This window comes from Bombina bombina, chromosome 2 (assembly GCF_027579735.1).
Source record: "Bombina bombina isolate aBomBom1 chromosome 2, aBomBom1.pri, whole genome shotgun sequence".
NCBI lineage: Eukaryota > Metazoa > Chordata > Amphibia > Anura > Bombinatoridae > Bombina > Bombina bombina.
This window is the reverse complement of record NC_069500.1, coordinates 1,297,565,847-1,297,586,268: the sequence shown is the minus strand read 5'-3', so window position 1 is coordinate 1,297,586,268 and position 20,422 is coordinate 1,297,565,847. Positions and strand designations below refer to the sequence as shown.

At 39.2% G+C, this 20,422-nt stretch overlaps 1 protein-coding gene across 2 annotated transcripts in view; it reads right to left on the bottom strand.

Annotated features, from left to right (window-relative positions):
- Positions 1-20,422, bottom strand: part of RAB28 (RAB28, member RAS oncogene family) — a 751,991-nt gene that overhangs the window by 93,331 nt on the left and 638,238 nt on the right. For both annotated transcript variants that reach the window (XM_053704135.1, XM_053704136.1), the window contains exon 6: positions 9,878-9,955. In XM_053704135.1, the coding sequence (XP_053560110.1) occupies positions 9,878-9,955 (78 nt within the window). The remainder of the gene's footprint in view (positions 1-9,877; positions 9,956-20,422) is intronic.

Below are 20,422 nucleotides of genomic sequence, written 5' to 3'. Positions count from 1 at the left end.
CTCCACGGGAGGCAAAGTTTGTAAAACTGATTTGTGGGTGTGGTGAGGGGTGTATTTATAGGCATTTTGAGGTTTGGGAAACTTTGCCCCTCCTGGTAGGAATGTATATCCCATACGTCACTAGCTCATGGACTCTTGCTAATTACATGAAAGAAACTAATATTTTATCACCTCTTTCACTTTACCCTTCCTAGTACTTAGAGTAGGCAAAGAGAATGACTGTGGGGTGGAGCTAAGGGAGGAGCTATATAGACAACTCTGCTGTGGTGCTCTTTGCCACTTCCTGTTAGCAGGAGGATAATATCCCACAAGTAAAGGATGAATCTGTGGACTCGTCGTACCTTATAGAAGAAATATTCTGTTCCAGGGCCATATAAAAAGAATAATATATACAAAACTATAACACATAGTGCCCAAGACATAGCCATAGAGTGCCTTATATAATAATAAAAATTAATACTTACCAGCAGACACTCATCCACCACCTAAATAGCAGACTCCCAAACCAGTACTGAAACATGTCAGTAGAGGTTATGGAATAGGAGTACATTGTAGATCTTGTGACCAATTATGGAAAGTGTATGAAGAAATTCCCATTAGGTGATTAAAAGAATCAGAAATACCCCAAATACATCCCTTTGATGAGCACTGAACACTGAGGTTGAAACTGGGCCTCAAAATACACTGAAAACTACTCTCTCTGAAGAAACTCATGCACATCTTACTTCTTCAGCCACCTCCAGCAGAGGCAAAGAAAAGACTGAGAAATGTGTGAGGCGGGAGGGGTTATATAAAACTCTTGGGGTTTGGGAATCTTTACCTCCTCTAAGTGGTAGGGAAGGTAATTCCCAGGAGCAATGGATCGTGGACTCTCACCAAACATTTATGCAATATTCATATTTAATAATGGTTTTAACTTTTAATTTACTGTAAATATTTCACATTCCAATGTTCTTCACATAGGGAAATATGTTCTATATATTTATAAATAGATATTCATATATATTTCTGTGTATATATCTATACCTATACATAATCACATATATAATATATTTATATATATATATATATATATATATATATATATATATATATAGTACCAAAATAGCATCAGATATATGCACTTGCTAGTTACAAGCATCAGTTTGCTTTCAACTTGTAATACGAGCACTACCCGATGCGTTCAAAAAGCTTACTTCTAGTGGAATAAACGCTACAGCGAGAGCGTTAAATAGTGATCCACTTGTAATCTGGTCCAAAATAAGCCCATAGTGATCATGAAAAGGGTAACAGAGCAACATTACTGCTTAAACTAGCATGATATCTTATAATCTTTGCTGTCAGCAGCTCGATATTAAACATGGAGAAAAACCTCAATTTAAGTAATTTTATAAAATGCCATACTACGTAAAACCAAAAAAGAAAAACATATGGCGGTGAAGACTTAATTTGTGCCATACAAGACACTGCTGACTCTCAAAAAAGGTGTAGTTTTTGAATACTGGTGCAATACAAATACCTTGTAATAATGACTGAGGTCCCACTAGTAATTACAAAATGAGCAGCTAGCTCCATAACAATCATGTTGCTTAAAGATGTGCAGGTAAAGGCTTTACGATAATCATAGCACTGTGGAGGTAAATGCTCCATATTAATCATAGTACTGTGGCTTAAAGATGTCCAGGTAAATGCTCAATGATAATCATAACATTGTGGCTTAAAGATGTGTAGATAAATGTTCCAGGCCTGCAAAATACACAGAAATAACAGGCAACAAACAGACTGTTTTCCTCACAAATTACATCTTAATTGGAAAAAAACATAATTTATGTAAGAACTTACCTGATAAATTCATTTCTTTCATATTAGCAAGAGTCCATGAGCTAGTGACGTATGGGATATACATTCCTACCAGGAGGGGCAAAGTTTCCCAAACCTTAAAATGCCTATAAATACACCCCTCACCACACCCACAATTCAGTTTAACGAATAGCCAAGAAGTGGGGTGATAAGAAAAAAGTGCGAAAGCATATAAAATAAGGAATTGGAATAATTGTGCTTTATACAAAAAAATCATAACCACCACAAAAAAGGGCGGGCCTCATGGACTCTTGCTAATATGAAAGAAATGAATTTATCAGGTAAGTTCTTACATAAATTATGTTTTCTTTCATGTAATTAGCAAGAGTCCATGAGCTAGTGACGTATGGGATAATGACTACTCAAGATGTGGAACTTCCACGCAAGAGTCACTAGAGAGGGAGGGATAAAATAAAGACAGCCAATTCCTGCTGAAAATAATCCACACCCAAAATAAAGTTTGGTAGAATTTAGTAAAAGTATGCAAAGAGGACCAAGTTGCTGCTTTGCAAATCTGATCAACCGAAGCTTCATTCCTAAACGCCCAGGAAGTAGAAACTGATCTAGTAGAATGAGCTGTAATCCTTTGAGGCGGAGTTTCACCCGACTCGACATAGGCATGATGAATTAAAGATTTCAACCAAGATGCCAAAGAAATGGCAGAAGCTTTCTGGCCTTTTCTAGAACCGGAAAAGATAACAAAAAGATTATGTAAGAAAAAACATAATTTATGCTTACCTGATAAATTCCTTTCTCCTGTAGTGTAGTCAGTCCACGGGTCATCATTACTTATGGGATATTAACTCCTCCCCAACAGGAAGTGCAAGAGGATCACCCAAGCAGAGCTGCTATATAGCTCCTCCCCTCTACGTCACACCCAGTCATTCGACCGAGAACCAAACGAGAAAGGAGAAACTATAGGGTGCAGTGGTGACTGGAGTATAATTTAAAAATTTAGACCTGCCTTAAAAACAGGGCGGGCCGTGGACTGACTACACTACAGGAGAAAGGAATTTATCAGGTAAGCATAAATTATGTTTTCTCCTGTTAAGTGTAGTCAGTCCACGGGTCATCATTACTTATGGGATACCAATACCAAAGCTAAGTACACGGATGACGGGAGGGACAGGCAGGATCTCTATACGGAAGGAACCACTGTCTGAAGAACCTTTCTCCCAAAAACAGCCTCCGAAGAAGCAAAAGTGTCAAATTTGGAAAATTTGGAAAAAGTATGAAGAGAAGACCAAGTTGCAGCCTTGCAAATCTGTTCAACAGAGGCCTCATTCTTAAAGGTCCAAGTGGAAGCCACAGCTCTAGTAGAATGAGCTGTAATCCTTTCAGGAGGTTGCTGTCCAGCAGTCTCATAAGCTAAGCGTATTATGCTACGAAGCCAAAAGGATAGAGAGGTAGCAGATGCTTTTTGACCTCTCCTCTGTCCAGAATAAACGACAAACAGGGAAGAAGTTTGGCGAAAATCTTTAGTTGCCTGTAAATAAAATTTCAGGGCACGGACTACATCTAGATTGTGCAGAAGTCGTTCCTTCTTTGAAGAAGGGTTAGGACACAATGATGGAACAACAATCTCTTGATTGATATTCTTGTTAGTGACAACCTTAGGTAAGAACCCAGGTTTAGTACGCAGAACTACCTTATCTGAATGAAAAATCAGATACGGAGAATCACAATGTAAGGCTGATAACTCAGAGACTCTACGAGCCGAGGAAATAGCCATTAAAAACAGAACTTCCAAGATAATAGCTTGATATCAATGGAATGAAGGGGTTCAAACGGAACACCCTGCAAAACGTTAAGAACTAAGTTTAAGCTCCACGGTGGAGCTACAGTCTTAAACACAGGCTTAATTCTAGCCAAAGCCTGACAAAAAGCCTGAACGTCTGGAACTTCTGACAGACGTTTGTGTAGAAGGATGGACAGAGCTGAGATCTGTCCCTTTAAAGAACTTGCAGATAAACCCTTTTCTAAACCTTCTTGTAGAAAAGACAATATCCTAGGAATCCTAACCTTACTCCATGAGTAACCCTTGGATTCGCACCAGTGTAAGTATTTAAGCCATATCTTATGGTAAATTTTCCTGGTAACAGGTTTCCTAGCCTGTATTAAGGTATCAATTACTGGCTCCGAAAATCCACGCTTTGATAAAATTAAGCGTTCAATTTCCATGCAGTCAGCTTCAGAGAAATTAGATTTTGATGTTCGAAAGGACCCTGAATTAGAAGGTCCTGTCTCAGAGGCAGAGACCAAGGTGGACAGGATGACATGTCCACTAGATCTGCATACCAGGTCCTGCGTGGCCACGCAGACGCTATTAGAATCACTGATGCTTTCTCCTGTTTGATCCTGGCAATCAAACGAGGAAGCATCGGGAAGGGTGGAAACACATAAGCCATCCTGAAGGTCCAAGGTGCTGTCAAGGCATCTATTAGGACCGCTCCCGGGTCCCTGGACCTGGACCCATAATGAGGAAGCTTGGCGTTCCGGCGAGATGCCATGAGATCCATATCTGGTTTGTCCCAACGTCAAAGTATTTGGGCAAAGACCTCCGGATGAAGTTCCCACTCCCCCGGATGAAAAGTCTGGCGACGTAGGAAATCCGCCTCCCAGTTCTCCACTCCTGGGATGTGGATCGCTGACAGGTGGCAAGAGTGAGACTCTGCCCAGCGAATTATCTTTGATACTTCCATCATCGCTAAGGAACTTCTTGTCCCTCCCTGATGGTTGATGTAAGCCACAGTCGTGATGTTGTCCGACTGAAACCTGATGAACCTCAGAGTTGCTAACTGAGGCCAAGCCAGAAGGGCATTGAGAACTGCTCTCAATTCCAGAATGTTTATTGGAAGGAGACTCTCCTCTTGAGTCCATGATCCCTGAGCCTTCAGGGAATTCCAGACAGCGCCCCAACCTAGTAGGCTGGCGTCTGTAGTTACAATTGTCCAGTCTGGCCTGCTGAAGGGCATCCCCCTGGACAGATGTGGCCGAGAAAGCCACCATAGAAGAGAATCTCTGGTCTCTTGATCCAGATTCAGCGTAGGGGACAAATCTGAGTAATCCCCATTCCACTGACTTAGCATGCACAATTGCAGCGGTCTGAGGTGCAGGCGTGCAAAAGGAACTATGTCCATTGCCGCTACCATTAAGCCGATTACCTCCATGCATTGAGCCACTGACGGGTGTTGAATGGAATGAAGGGCACGGCAAGCATTTAGAAGCTTTGTTAACCTGTCCTCTGTCAGGTAAATTTTCATTTCTACAGAATCTATAAGAGTCCCCAAGAAGGGAACTCTTGTGAGTGGTAAGAGAGAACTCTTCTCCTCGTTCACTTTCCACCCATGCGACCTTAGTAATGCCAGTACTAACTCTGTATGAGACTTGGCAGTTTGAAAGCTTGACGCTTGTATCAGAATGTCGTCTAGGTACAGAGCTACCGAAATTCCTCGCGGTCTTAGTACCGCCAGAAGAGAGCCCAGAACCTTTGTAAAGATTCTTGGAGCCGTAGCCAACCCGAAGGGAAGAGCTACAAACTGGTAATACCTGTCTAGGAAGGCAAACCTTAGATACCGGTAATGTTCTTTGTGAATCGGTATGTGAAGGTAAGCATCCTTTAAATCCACTGTGGTCATGTACTGACCTCTTTGGATCATGGGTAAGATTGTCCGAATAGTTTCCATCTTGAACGATGGAACTCTTAGGAATTTGTTTAGGATCTTTAAATCCAATATTGGTCTGAAGGTTCCCTCTTTTTTGGGAACCACAAACAGATTTGAGTAAAACCCTTGTCCGTGTTCCGACCGCGGAACTGGGTGGATCACTCCCATTAGTAAAAGGTCTTGTACACAGCGTAGAAACGCCTCTTTCTTTATCTGGTTTGTTGACAACCTTGAAAGGTGAAATCTCCCTTGTGGAGGAGAAGCTTTGAAGTCCAGAAGATATCCCTGAGATATGATCTCCAACGCCCAGGGATCCTGGACATCTCTTGCCCAAGCCTGGGCGAAGAGAGAGAGTCTGCCCCCCACTAGATCCGTTTCCGGATCGGGGGCCCTCACTTCATGCTGTCTTAGGGGCAGCAGCAGGTTTTCTGGCCTGCTTGCCCTTGTTCCAGGCCTGGTTAGGTTTCCAGCCTTGTCTGTAGCGAGCAACAGCTCCTTCCTGTTTTGGAGCAGAGGAAGTTGAAGCTGCTCCTGCCTTGAAGTTACGAAAGGCACGAAAATTAGACTGTCTAGCCCTGGGTTTGGCTCTGTCTTGAGGCAGGGCATGGCCTTTACCTCCCGTAATATCAGCAATAATTTCTTTCAAACCGGGCCCGAATAAAGTCTGCCCCTTGAAAGGTATGTTAAGTAATTTCGATTTAGAAGTTACATCAGCTGACCAGGATTTTAGCCACAGCGCTCTGCGTGCCTGAATGGCGAATCCGGAATTCTTAGCCGTAAGTTTAGTTAAATGTACTACGGCATCAGAAATAAATGAATTAGCTAGCTTAAGGGTTTTAAGCTTGTGTGAAATCTCATCTAATGTCGCTGAGTCAAGGGTCTCTTCCAGAGACTCAAACCAAAATGCTGCCGCAGCCGTGACAGGCGCAATGCATGCAAGGGGTTGTAATATAAAACCTTGTTGAACAAACATTTTCTTAAGGTAACCCTCTAACTTTTTATCCATTGGATCTGAAAAGGCACAGCTATCCTCCACCGGGATAGTGGTACGCTTAGCTAAAGTAGAAACTGCTCCCTCCACCTTAGGGACCGTTTGCCATAAGTCCTGTGTGGTGGCGTCTATTGGAAACATTTTTCTGAATATAGGAGGGGGTGAGAAAGGCACACCGGGTCTATCCCACTCCTTAGTAATAATTTCAGTAAGTCTCTTAGGTATAGGAAAAACGTCAGTACTCGTCGGTACCGCAAAATATTTATCCAACCTACACATTTTCTCTGGGATTGCAACTGTGTTACAATCATTCAGAGCCGCTAACACCTCCCCTAGTAATACACGGAGGTTTTCCAGCTTAAACTTAAAATTTGAAATGTCTGAATCCAGCTTATTTGGATCAGATCCGTCACCCGCAGAATGAAGCTCTCCGTCCTCATGCTCTGCAAATTGTGACGCAGTATCAGACATGGCCCTAGCATTATCAGTATACTCTGTTCTCATCCAAGAGTGATCTCGTTTACCTCTAAGTTCTGGCAATTTAGACAAAACTTCAGTCATAACATTAGCCATGTCTTGTAGAGTGATCTGTAATGGCCGCCCTGATGTACTTGGCGTTACAATATCACGCACCTCCTGAGCGGGAGATGCAGGTACTGACACGTGAGGCAAGTTAGTCGGCATAACTTCCCCCTCATTGTCTGGTGAATGTTGCTTAACATGTACAGATTGACTTTTATTTAAAGTAGCATCAATGCAATTAGTACATAAATTTCTATTGGGCTCCACCTTGGCTTTTGAACATATTGCACAAAGAGATTCCTCTGTGTCAGACATGTTTAAACAAACTAGCAATTAAACTAGCAAGCTTGGAAATACTTTTCAACTAAATTTACAAGCAATATGTAAAAACGTTACTGTGCCTTTAAGAAGCACACAAAAACTGTCACAGTTGAATAACAATGAACCGGATTAGTTATAGAAACCAAATTTAGCAAAGGATTGTACTCATTAGCAATGGATGATTAACCCTTAATATCAGAAAAAAACGTATAACAATTGAAAATATAAGCGTTTTTATCACAGTCAAGCACAGTCTCACAGGTCTGCTGTGAGAGATTACCTCCCACAAAACTAGTTTTGAAGACCCCTGAGCTCTGTAGAGACGTCCTGGATCATGCAGGGAAAAAAGACAGACTGTGACTGAATTTCTGATGCGTAGTAAAAGCGCCAAAATAGGCCCCTCCCACTCACACTACAACAGTGAGGGAAGCTCAGTAAACTGTTTTAATTTAAAACAAACGACAGCCATGTGGAAAATAAAGCCCAAAACAATTTTCACCAAGTACCTCAGATAATTAAACGATTTAACATGCCAGTAAACGTTTAAAATCTAATATATGAAATGTCATTAAAAAGCCTGCTGCTAGTCGCTCACACTGCAAGTTAGGCTAAAAGTTATATGCATACAGTATTTTCCCAGTGAAGTGCCATTCCCCAGAAATACTTAAGTGTAAACATATATACATATCAGCCTGATACCAGTTGCTACTACTGCATTTAAGGCTGTACTTACATTATATCGGTATTAGCAGTATTTTCTCAGTCAATTCCATTCCTTAGAAAATAATATACTGCAACATACCTCTTTGCAGGTGAACCTGCCCGCTGTCCCCTGATCTGAAGTTACCTTACTCCTCAGAATGGCCGAGAACAGCAAACGGATCTTAGTTACGTCCGCTAAGATCATACACAAAAACTCAGGTAGATTCTTCTTCAAATTCTGCCTGAGAAGGAAACAACACACTCCGGTGCCGTTTAAAATAACAAACTTTTGATTGAAGATATAAAAAACTAAGTTTAATCACCACAGTCCTCTCACACATCCTATCTATTAGTTGGGTGCAAGAGAATGACTGGGTGTGACGTAGAGGGGAGGAGCTATATAGCAGCTCTGCTTGGGTGATCCTCTTGCACTTCCTGTTGGGGAGGAGTTAATATCCCATAAGTAATGATGACCCGTGGACTGACTACACTTAACAGGAGAAATATTTGATTCAAGTGCATTATCCCAAATATGAAACTGACTGTCTGAAAATAAGGAATGCTGAACATCCTGAGTCAAGGCAAATAAATGTTTGAATACATATATTTAGAACTTTATTAAAAAAGTGCCCAACCATAGCTTAGAGTGTCACAGAAAATAAGACCTACTTACCCCAGGACACTCATCTACATGTTTGTAGAAAGCCAAACCAGTACTGAAACGAAAATCAGCAGAGGTAATGGTATATTTATAAGAGTATATCGTCGATCTGAAAAGGGAGGTAAGAGATGAATCTCTACGACCGATAACAGAGAACCTATGAAATAGACCCCGTAGAAGGAGATCATTGAATTCAAACAGGCAATACTCTCCTCACATCCCTCTGACATTCACTGCACGCTGAGAGGAAACCGGGCTCCAACCTGCTGCGGAGCGCATATCAACGTAGAATCTAGCACAAACTTACTTCACCACCTCCATAGCAGGCAAAGTTTGTAAAACTGTATTGTGGGTGTGGTGAGGGGTGTATTTATAGGCATTTTAAGGTTTGGGAAACTTTGCCCCTCCTGGTAGGAATGTATATCCCATACGTCACTAGCTCATGGACTCTTGCTAATTACATGAAAGAAAGACTATTTTATAGCATAGTATAGCTTTTAGCTCAACAAAAAAGACCAACATCAAGGCTAAATTCAAAGCATACATTTAGAGCGGCACTCAGACTAGACCCCAGCAACACCACACATTACATCACAATAGATGGCAGCAAATATGGATGGAGAAGCATGCCACTGCAGACCAAACAAGTGGCCAGACACAAAGATATATTGGGTGCATAGATGCTGATCAAAGAATAACAGGCAAAATGCCCTGGTGGCGTAATTTACAGCCAAAAAGGGACATTCTCAGAAACACAGCTTGGGAAGAGTTTCCCAGCTATCTCTACCTTGTGGAGGGACAGAACTAGGAAGAGGAAGGGGTTGTGCTTGAGGCTACTTTTATATAGGGGGAGTGGGCAGTTCTGTACACACCCCTAGTTGGAGGGTTGTTTACTGGAAAGTATAACCATGGGGGGCCAAGACCAATGATTTTAAAATGTTAATTGAAAGAAAAATGTGAAACAATGCCACTTCTGTATATCATCTTGATCCATACAGAGTGACAAACCTTTGCTCTACAGAATCACATTCAGAAATCAATTAAAAGAATGAAATAGGACTGTTTACATGTTCAACAACACTAGCATGAGATTTGTAGCTTGTACTGTACAGCAAAAAAAAAAAAGTAAACCATGGAATTAAACAGAAATATCACCTGGGACTGTTCGACTTCTGCCTTGTTTAATTTGATTCCAAGGATCTCAGCAGCAACTCTTTGAAAACACAGGAAGACCTTAAGAGAAAAAAATGGAGTTTAAATGATTAAAAACAGACATCCTCCCGTTACTTTCAAATAAATCAAGCCTTTCCTGAACTGTAAACACTGACGACATGTAAACGCAGAATCTGTACTCAACAGTCCTTAAAATAACTTTAGCTTTGAAATTGCTGTCTTTTTAACACAAAAATGTGTTGCATATAGCAATGAATTTATAATACATTTACCAGATTCATTTTATCTTGCATACAATTACTCAGTTGTAACACATTTAAAGTGACTGTTCATAGTAAGCTATTTCATGTCAAATTCGCCACTATAATAATAATGAGCTCCACCCCATTCCCACAGTAAAATTGTCAAGCAAAGTTGAGTGTGTAGTTGTGAGGTAGTACTGAAGGTGGACAGATGTCTAACTCACATTATTCTAACTTCCACAATACTGGGATATGAATGTGCTAGTAATACTTATTGTTCTGTTTCATTTTTTTAATTACATTTGTTTGATATGTTATCAGTGAGGTGCAGTGAAGTTAGAGGCTGGTGAGGCACTAGATACGATACGCCGAAGAAACACATATACCGCGGGCCGCAAGTACCCCCAACAGGGCAGGTTTTAATTATAGCTGAACCAGTGCACAGGTGAAGTAATCAGCTGATGGGTGAGAGCAAGTTAGTAACCACTGTGTTACTGATCAGCTGATTACTTCACCTGTGCACTGGTTCAGCTTTAATGAAAACCTGGCCTGTTGAGGGTACTTGAGGACCATGGTTGAGAAACTAAAGCACTAGTTTATCTGAAATGTGTTGATTACCTGGAGAATAAAGCACACATACTCACTGTGCTCATGCTCACTGACACACACACACACACACGCTCACATAACCACTCACACAATTCTGTGGCACAGTACCAGTTACTAAGCAATTAGAATGCTACACAATCTCTTCTCTACTCTCACTACTGTATTGTAAAAATAGAAATAATTTACCATACAAATTATCAATACTGCCAACACAGCTGCTGCAATACGGTGCTCAAGAAACACACATGCACATCCCACTTAGGTATGCTCTTCAACAAAGGATACCAAAATAATGCAGTACATAATAATAAAAGTAAAATAGAAATGTGCATTTTGGAATTTTGAAGTACAGGTTGTGGTTTCAACAGAAAAAAACAGCCATTTCCATTTTAATCCAATCCATCAGGTAAAATGGATCACATTATGAACACACTGAAATGGAGGAAACATAATTTTAATAGTTTATATTTCATGTCAACCCCTTGTTTCTATTATTTTACTGGATTGCCGGGCCTCGGGGGGGGGGGGAAGTACAGCATGACCCAGAAAGAACACCAGCCCCTAAATAACTGTCTCATATTAAAGTATTGATGTGATGTCATTATGAAAAACATGACTATGCAAGTCATTTTTTGTTCTCCAGCAGCCATGGGATTACTAGAAATAAAGGGAGAGCCCGGGCAGGCTTATTGAGAAAATATGACCAAGTTCATATTTAATAAGACAGAGTGCCTAGAGGATTGCTCTTTTTTTGGTATGCCTTCCAAATCTCTGCCTGCCTTGTAATATCCATAGTATTTTTTTATTTAATTAGCAAGAAAAACAAATAGCTTGACAATAAATAGTTACAGGGGATTCTCAAGTCCCTTTGAGAATCCCCTGTAAATATTTATTGTCAACTTAGCTATTTGTTTTCTTGCTAATTAAATAAAAAAATACTATGGCTATTACAAGGCAGGCAGATATTTGGAAGGCATACCAAAAAAAGAGCAATCTTCTAGGCACTCTTATTAAATATGAACTTGGTCATGACATGAGCCCTCAGCCCAAGAGGTGATGACTGTGCAGTATAATCACCACCACCCTTGATACACAGCTGTACTCCAGTAGCCATATTTTCTCAATAAGCCTGCCCGGCTCTCCCTTTATTTCTATTAATCCCATGGCTGCTGGAGAACAAAAAAATGACTTGGCAATAGTCATGTTTTTCATAATGACATCACATCACATCTCTCAGACAGTTATTTAGGGGCTACTAATGCTAAATCCAATTGCCCACTGTTTAGATATAAGATCAGCACATGGAGCAGTTTTCTTCAGCTTTTATGGTCAAATTCCATTTGTAAGAATTATGTTACATGATACCAGCCAGGTCAAACCACTAACAACAATTACAGTCAGTTTCAGCATTATGGGAGATGCTGTACAGTAATAACAACACACATCTTAGTAATATCACCTCAAACAGGGTCACTGATAACTATAAACAAAAATGCTGGAACAGTTTGCTTACACTAAAAATAAGGAAACTGACAGAGCCCTGAATAGATCACCAAGCATAACTCACTTCTAAAGAACAGTATGCAGATAAATGTTCATAGTATTTCATATGCACAAAACCTCTTTATACAGTCCTTTACTCCTCTCATCTGTTCACTTAACCTCTTTATATAGCCCCCCCTACCCCTCTCAACTCTTCATAGTATTTCATATGCACAAAACCTTATTATACAGTCATTTACCCCTCTCACCTGTTCATTGTACTTAATATGCAGACAACCTCTTTATACAGCCCCCTATTCCTCTCACCTGTTCATAGTATTTAATATGCACCCACTACCCAACTTACCTGCTCATTGTACTTACTATGCAAAAAAAAACCTTTTTATACTACAGCCCCACTACCCCTCTTACCCGCTCATTGTATACTTTTTATGCAGAAAACCTCTCTATATAGCCCCACTACCACTGTACTTTGAGAAAAACTCATTATACAGCCCCAATACCCCTTTCACCTGTTTATTGTAGCAGAAAACCTCTATATACAACCGCACTGCCACTGTACTAGTAAACCTCTCTACACTCAACAGCACCCTACCCCTCTCACCTATTCATTGTACACTACTCATTATGCAGGTAACATGTTTATACAGACCCTACTTCCCAATTACCCAACTTTTCTGTTATCTCTTTTTTTATACTTAATATGCAGCAAACCTCTTTATACAGCTCCCTGTCACCTCTTCATTTTAACGGCTGGTGTTCTGGGTCATGCTGGATTGCATTGCCGGGCCCCAGGTGGAAGTACAGCATGGCAGCTGCAGCAGCTCAGCCTCTCATCACTAACCTGGTCATCACTGAAGTTGACGTCTCATGTCCTCGCCGGTCTCACTCCTGCTGAGCTGACAACCTAAAACTGAGTGCACACTGCGAGTGCGATGGACCCGGTGGCCGTGCGTGGCTGGCTCAGGGCTGCTGCAGACTGCAGTCACGGTGGACACGTCTGACTCCATCTCTAGTCTGAGTTGAGCTGCTCTGACACGTGACCGCACGTGACACCCGGAAGGATTCTATTTCCTTCCCGCCCGGCACTCAGAGACAGCCAGCCCCAGAGAGATTCAGACGAGTTCTGAATTCTGAATCTGATTGGCTGAGAGTGAGACTCTGAGAGGCGGCCAGGGCTGAGTCCGGACGGAGGCTTTCACAGTCAAGCCTCCAGTGGAAGCGTATGGGGCGCATTGGAAAGCACTGCATTAGCACCTTTTCTCCTCTTGGTGGCAGTCTCTCAGCGTCCCATACACTTCCACAGTAGTCAATACATTCATATTGCGCAATGCAAGGATAGCTGGCTGGCCTTGTCTTGTGCAATATATGAATGTATTGATGTATTACGTTTTATAAGTTAATAATTAATTTACAGTGTGTTGAGTACACACAAACACAATCCTGATTTTGGTGGAGGGGTGGGGGGGTAGGGGGGGTAAAAAAATATATATATAAAAAAAAAAAGTTCTAATTTTTTTATTTTTTTATTTTGAAAAAAAGGCTGTTATTACATACATTGGCCAGGGGAGGCACTGCCTCACCTGCCTCCTGTGACTGCACGTCACTGTATGTTATCTGTGCAAATTAAAGTTCTGTCACAAACGGGGACCTACTCAGGGACACTCATTTTATCTTAATGTTTAGTTAGTAGTTTCAAAATTCCCACCATCATACAGAGATGGTATTCCATTATTTTTTTTTAATCTATGCAGCTTATTGACAAGCATATTAGGCAAATCATTTACTTTAACACAACCTTATCCTGATATGTTCATTTGTAGGTAAAGTAACAAGCAGCAGTTTCTTAAACATAAATTAAATCTCATGGAAGAATGAACATTGAAAGCTATCACAGATCTGAGCTTTCAGGGAACCATTGTCTAATTCCATAGAAAGGACAGTTAATGTTGCTCCAAATGTTAAAGAATAAATAATAGTAATACTAAAAATAATAACAATGCTAATAATAATAAAATGATTAAAAGGTGTGTGTGCCATTGAATGTAATTTGCTAGCACTGGCCCTCTCCTCTGCATTTTTTTTCCTGCTAAGACACCAATGGGACTTGAGTCCTGACTTCTCAATGTGATCATCTTATAAACTAATTATTTGGCTAAGCAATCTAAATCCTGTATGACCAGTCCTACTATTTGCTTGTTAATTATACAATACCTGCCTAGAATAACTATGGTTCTCTAGACTTGTTGTTTTCTCCCTGATTCGCTGAGAACTTCCATGGCTGATCTAGCTTAATGCTCTGAACACTCTGAATTTGCTATGCAAGGTATTTATGTGCTATTTCTCTCCTTTGGTTACTATTTTTCTGTAAATGTTTTGTCCTAGATAGGGGTCCTCTTGCTGTGTTCTAGGATCCACTTAATGAGCTTGATCAGATATCTGACATCTCTTCCTGTTTTGACACTTACCAACCTGTGCTCAGTCTCATGACAAGCTCTAGATCACCAGCTTGTATCTGGACTCCTATCTATACATTGGTGCCTTTTATCCTCCTGTCCATGTGTATTTCCCAAAAGTGAGCTACCTAAAAAATGAACCAAAGTAATCTGTCCTGTGATACACAATGCTAGTGATCTATATCCTTTCTTTTACTGAAGAGAGGTTTGACCTCACCTTGAGCTTTAGACAGAAAATGTTGATACCTCCACTAACTGTACACCTGCCAGCGGACTCCTTTTGTTGCTTTGTAGAAGTTGAAAACTTTGTGGAACAGATTGTTCTTGTAATGGTGATGTGTAGAAGAGAAGAAACCACATTCTTAGAAAGCTTCATATACTTCAGAATCAAAGATTCAGTACTGGTACTCTCAGAGATCAGATCCCCCTAAACATAGAGGTGATAATAACCTGTGAGACGGAGAGCTGTTTAAATCTCTGTCTCTGTCTGCACAATTCTCCTACCTAGCAATGACCTGCCTTGTGAAAATGAGATGAAAAAATACCTCACATAGTAAGAGAAATTAATTCTCTGTTACAGGTCAACAAGATCTCCATCCCATTGCTGGAAATAGATGAAACAGCATCATGTGAAACCTTAGTAAAAACCATTGGAGTTCAAAGGTCAGAGTAAGAAACTCAAATTATTCAACACATCAAATCCAATGAAAATTGTTCTTTTTTAAATGCCACATACTATTAGTACTGTACTGATAGCTTTAAAAAGTCATAAAGAAGGTTCTTCTGGCTTTAACTACTACTATATTTACAAATAAAATAAAAAAATATACAGAAATCCAGCAATTATATCAACATCTGCACCTGCAGATTGTCCACTTGGCGAGATCTTGATTATTATTTTTTTCTTTAAAGAATACATTTGGCAGTACAATGGACAGTAAATAGATACCATAAGCTCTAAGTCTACGTAGTCCAGTATGTCAGAAGGAAATGATTGGCTGTCTATATTCAAAAAAGGATAGTCTGTAACAAAGGATTTTCGCAAACACTGGCTGAGGAGAGATTTAACCATATACCGGCAGGATTATATAGTTGGGATCAGTAACTTCTAGTGCTCAGGAGTGGGATAGATGGTGAGAAGCTTGTTTAACTATGTTATTGTCCTATGTCTGTATACAACTGAAGCAACACTACTAGCTTCATCTGGATACATTATAGTACAGTCTTAAAGCACACAACTCCACTTATTTTATCTACTAGGCACTTAGCATAATTCTAGTTATAGTGGTGGTCCTCTCTGCATCTTCTATCATGCAATGGCATATATGTATGAGGGCTATATAGTCTGAACATCATAGTTCTTTGTCCTATGTTCTGTTCTGAACTCTTGCTTTTTCCATATACTCTTGTATTGTGTTTATAAATAGCTGATAGTTTTGTATATCTGTAATAAGTTCATTAATAATAATTAATCCTACAGAGTAGTCAAAGCATCAAACCTGTCTTAACCCTTTGGTTTGATATGATCCGCTTATTCTATTGTGAAATAGGTTTTGTCAGTCTTGTTATTAGACCTCTAATACCTACAATTTTAAACTGAAAGCTTTTATGTATGTACATGCAGAAAGAAAAGCGCACTCTCAGGAATGAACACCAGCTCAATAACTTGCTAGCTTTTTCTATAGTGATTTACCACCTTGGTGCAGCTTCTTAAAGACCAATGAAGCTTTTTCATATAGAACTTTCCTGAAGTATATCAGTCTGATCCTGCCTAGTAAGTTTAGTTAACCCCCGAAATACCAGGCAATCCCTCTCTGAACAAGGAACCCCAGACAAACGTGTACGTATATGCCTTACTGAATAGTAGCTTATGTGAAAGAAACATTATACTTTCTATAGTGTTGTATGTTTATGTACTTTCCAATGCAGCCAGGATGGTGGGTTAAAATCTGCATACAACTGAAGTGAAACAGCCAGATCTGGAGACCGTATATGACAGTCTTATAAAGGACATAACTCCTATCTACCACTAATTGTATCTACTGAAGACTTTGCATTAGTCTAGTTATTGTGGTGGTCCTCTCTATGTCATCATAAAAGGGATTAGAACCATTTATGAGGACTATATGGTCTGAAGCAAAACTCATAAACAGGAAAAGAAAGTAGAGGTTTGCCATATGTATATTTTTTTGTTGGTGATGGCCTGACAGGCACCATACTTTGTTATTGCATATGACTGGAAAGCCTATGGGTTTATTATGTTTTTTTCTCCTGATCTAGAACATTGTAATTATTCTTATTATTCATATTATTATTATGTATGTTCTTCTGATTGTATATTTAAATGATCCTTATTTATAGATTGTCTGTAATGTTTTCATCATTAAACCTCAATAAACATTATTTAAAAAATGTACAGCGTCTGAATGATCCATGATAAATGTTCTGATAAATATAATTCAGCCCTTTGTGAGCCAAATAAGCATATCCAACGACTTATACACAGCTGAACTGGGAACAACAGGGAAATTAAAGTTAAAGGGACAGTAAACACCTTGTAATTACAACACGTCTGTCAAGTCTTAACAATTTAAAAACGAATTAACATCCTTTTTATTGCAATTATTTTACAATCTCCAAACTCCACTTGCCATTTGATTTATGTGGAGCTGCCAATCTGGGCTTTAGTCCACAGACAACGCTAGTCCCAGTCATAAAGTTAGTATAGAATGCATAGTTTGGCAATTATCGGATATATCAACGACACATATGTAGGAGAGTTAGGCAGTCAGTAGGATGTATTTAAAATTCAAATTTTCAAATCTAAGTTACATGAAAAAAGGGCAAAATAAATGAAATGATATTGCAACATTTTTCATTATGTATAACTAAATATTTTATGCTAAAATTGCAAGTGTTTACTGTCCCTTTACATGTACAAATACCCTTTGCCTAAAAGAATTTACAAGCTTCTTAAGATTCGACCATGTATTACTTCTGTAGCTCTTATTGCAGTCTCCCCAGTACATAATGATCGTATTTCTACTGACACAATAAGATATTATGATAAAACCATCAACATAACAGCTGCATTGTGTATTTGCTGCTTCTACTAGGAACAGCTTCCTTGACAGTTGCTGTTAAGATCACAGGGTATTTTTAAAATCACAGACGGACAAGGTTCCCAGCTAAAGAACCTGTCTGCTCACGATCACTGCAAACATATACTGTACGTTAACCACCAGCATTATGCAGCTCCACCCCTGCTCTCACACTGTATCACCCAAAACAACAAAGTTAAAAAAGTGGAGGTCGGATGACTGATGCAGACTCACATCAGGGAGACTTGCCTCACAAGGTCCAACATCACGTCTGCTGCTTGATAAATAGAGCCCACTGACTATGGACTCTTGCACATTTAAAGGGATAGAAAGGCCAAAAATGAAATGCATGGGTGCATTTCAATTTGGTATAGAAGCATTTTTGCAATATTCTTCCATTAGCAAAAATGCTTCTAATAAAAGTTATTACTGTTTTTCTGCTGTATACACAAACACATATATCAGTAGCACAACATCTGAGAGAGTCAGAAGTGGCGTGTATGACACAAATTACGTCTTCAGAATCAATACACACCACCTTCAGCTCTCTGACCAAGCATGGTGTTTGAATACTGGTGCACGGGCCCTCACAGGATATGTGCATATGCCACTGAAAAACACTAATAACATTTACTAGAAGCATTTTTGCTAATGGAAGTATACTGCAAAAATGCTTCTATTTCAAATTGAAATGCACCCATGCACATTTTGACCTCTCTATCCCTTTAAGCAGATTATTTTCTATTGCAGTTAAATGAAGGTGAAAAGCCACTTATATTCTGTCTACAAATTTGAGACACTACCTATTTTTCAATACTGAATATAGCACATACTGGCTTGATCCTCAGCCTGCGTGCACTACAGGTCCTTCATTAAAGTGAATGTAAATTTTGATGCTAAAGTGTTCGGTTTTTAAAAATTCGATTAATTCATCAAAATTTACATTTCACTCCTGTTGTAAAAAAAAAACTTACCTTTTAATTTTTACAGCAGCGCCAGCTTCCTCCACCCGTCGCAAAGCCTCTTCCTGGGTCTAAAATGAGGAATCCGGCTTCCTCCAATCACGGCATTGAATCAGACACAGATTCCCCCGGGGGGGGAAGCCGTGATTGGAGGATGACCTATCCATCATGTCTGACATCAGAAATGGCTTGCGACGACCAGAGGAAGCTGGAGCTGCTGTCAAGTTTAAAAGGTAAGTTTTTTTTTCACAACAGGAGTGAAATGTAAATTCTGATGAATTAAAGTGCCCCTGTTTTTAATAGAATTTTTAAAAACCGGGCACTTTAGCATCAAAATGTACATTCACTTTAATATATATATATATACAGTATATGTACTGTATATATATATATATATATATATATATATATATATATATATATATATATATACACATATATACACACACACACACGCACACATACAGACACACACATACAGGGATCAAAATGTCAAGTCGTAAACTACTAGCCAGGACAAAATGTTACTCACCCACACCACACCCACTACTTCACCCCCTCTTTGCATATGTTTAGCCATTGTGAAACATTTTTAAATATTGTTTTTATTTTATACCATAGCAAATTAAATAATGCTACATACAGTAATACATTAACAAGCATAAGTTATAAACATTAACTAGAGGTTCTGGGGAAGACAACAGCTGGATAGAAAAAGGAAGTTGTTGAAAGGAAGGAATACAGAGAGTGCTGACAGTTATGGAAGGTCATAGCAGACCTGGAGATTTTTTTTGTTTTTTTTATAATTATCATCTCTCCCTTCTCCCTCTTAAAGTAACACTCAATCAAAATTAAACTTTCATGATTCAGATGGAGCAGAAATTTTAAACAACTTTCCAATTTACTTTCATTAACCAAATGTGCAGTTTTTATATTTACACTTTTTGAGTTATCAGCTCCTACTGAGCATGTGCAAGAATTCACAGTATATACGTATATGCATTGGTGATTGGCTGATGGCTGTCACCTGCTACAAGAGGAGTAGAAATAGACATAACTTTTAAATTTGCCTGATAAAAACTACTACTCATTTGAAGTTTAGACTGTTATATTGCATTGTATTTGTTGATTATGGAAATTTACTGTATTTACTGGTCCTTTAACAATCTTTCTTGACTCCCTTCTCTCTTCAATCTCTCTTTTTACACTCTCCCTTCTCTCTCAGGCCATATCTTCTCTATAAACGTTCTTTCCCCTGTCTCATATCTCTTCACTCTTTTTTTCTCCATTCTGTCTTAACTCTGCCTTCTCCACTTATAACATATTCTTGCACTTTCATAGATTATTTATAATATTCCTTTAGATAATAGTTTTAGCACATAGCCCAAAATGTGTGTATTTCAGCCAAGTTTGCTACTAGACTTCAGATTCAACATTCACTAACTAACTTTCACTCGCCACCATTAAATTTCCACTCGCCAAGGGCTAGTGGGCTAATGGAAATTTTGAGCCCTGTTACAGATATATATATATATATAGATATATTAATTATTTTTTGTTTGAGAAACAAATGCTAGTACTTTTCAATGATTTTAAAATAAATAAAAATCGGATCTTTATTTTAATCCTTTTTTTGTTATTAAGATTGTATAAT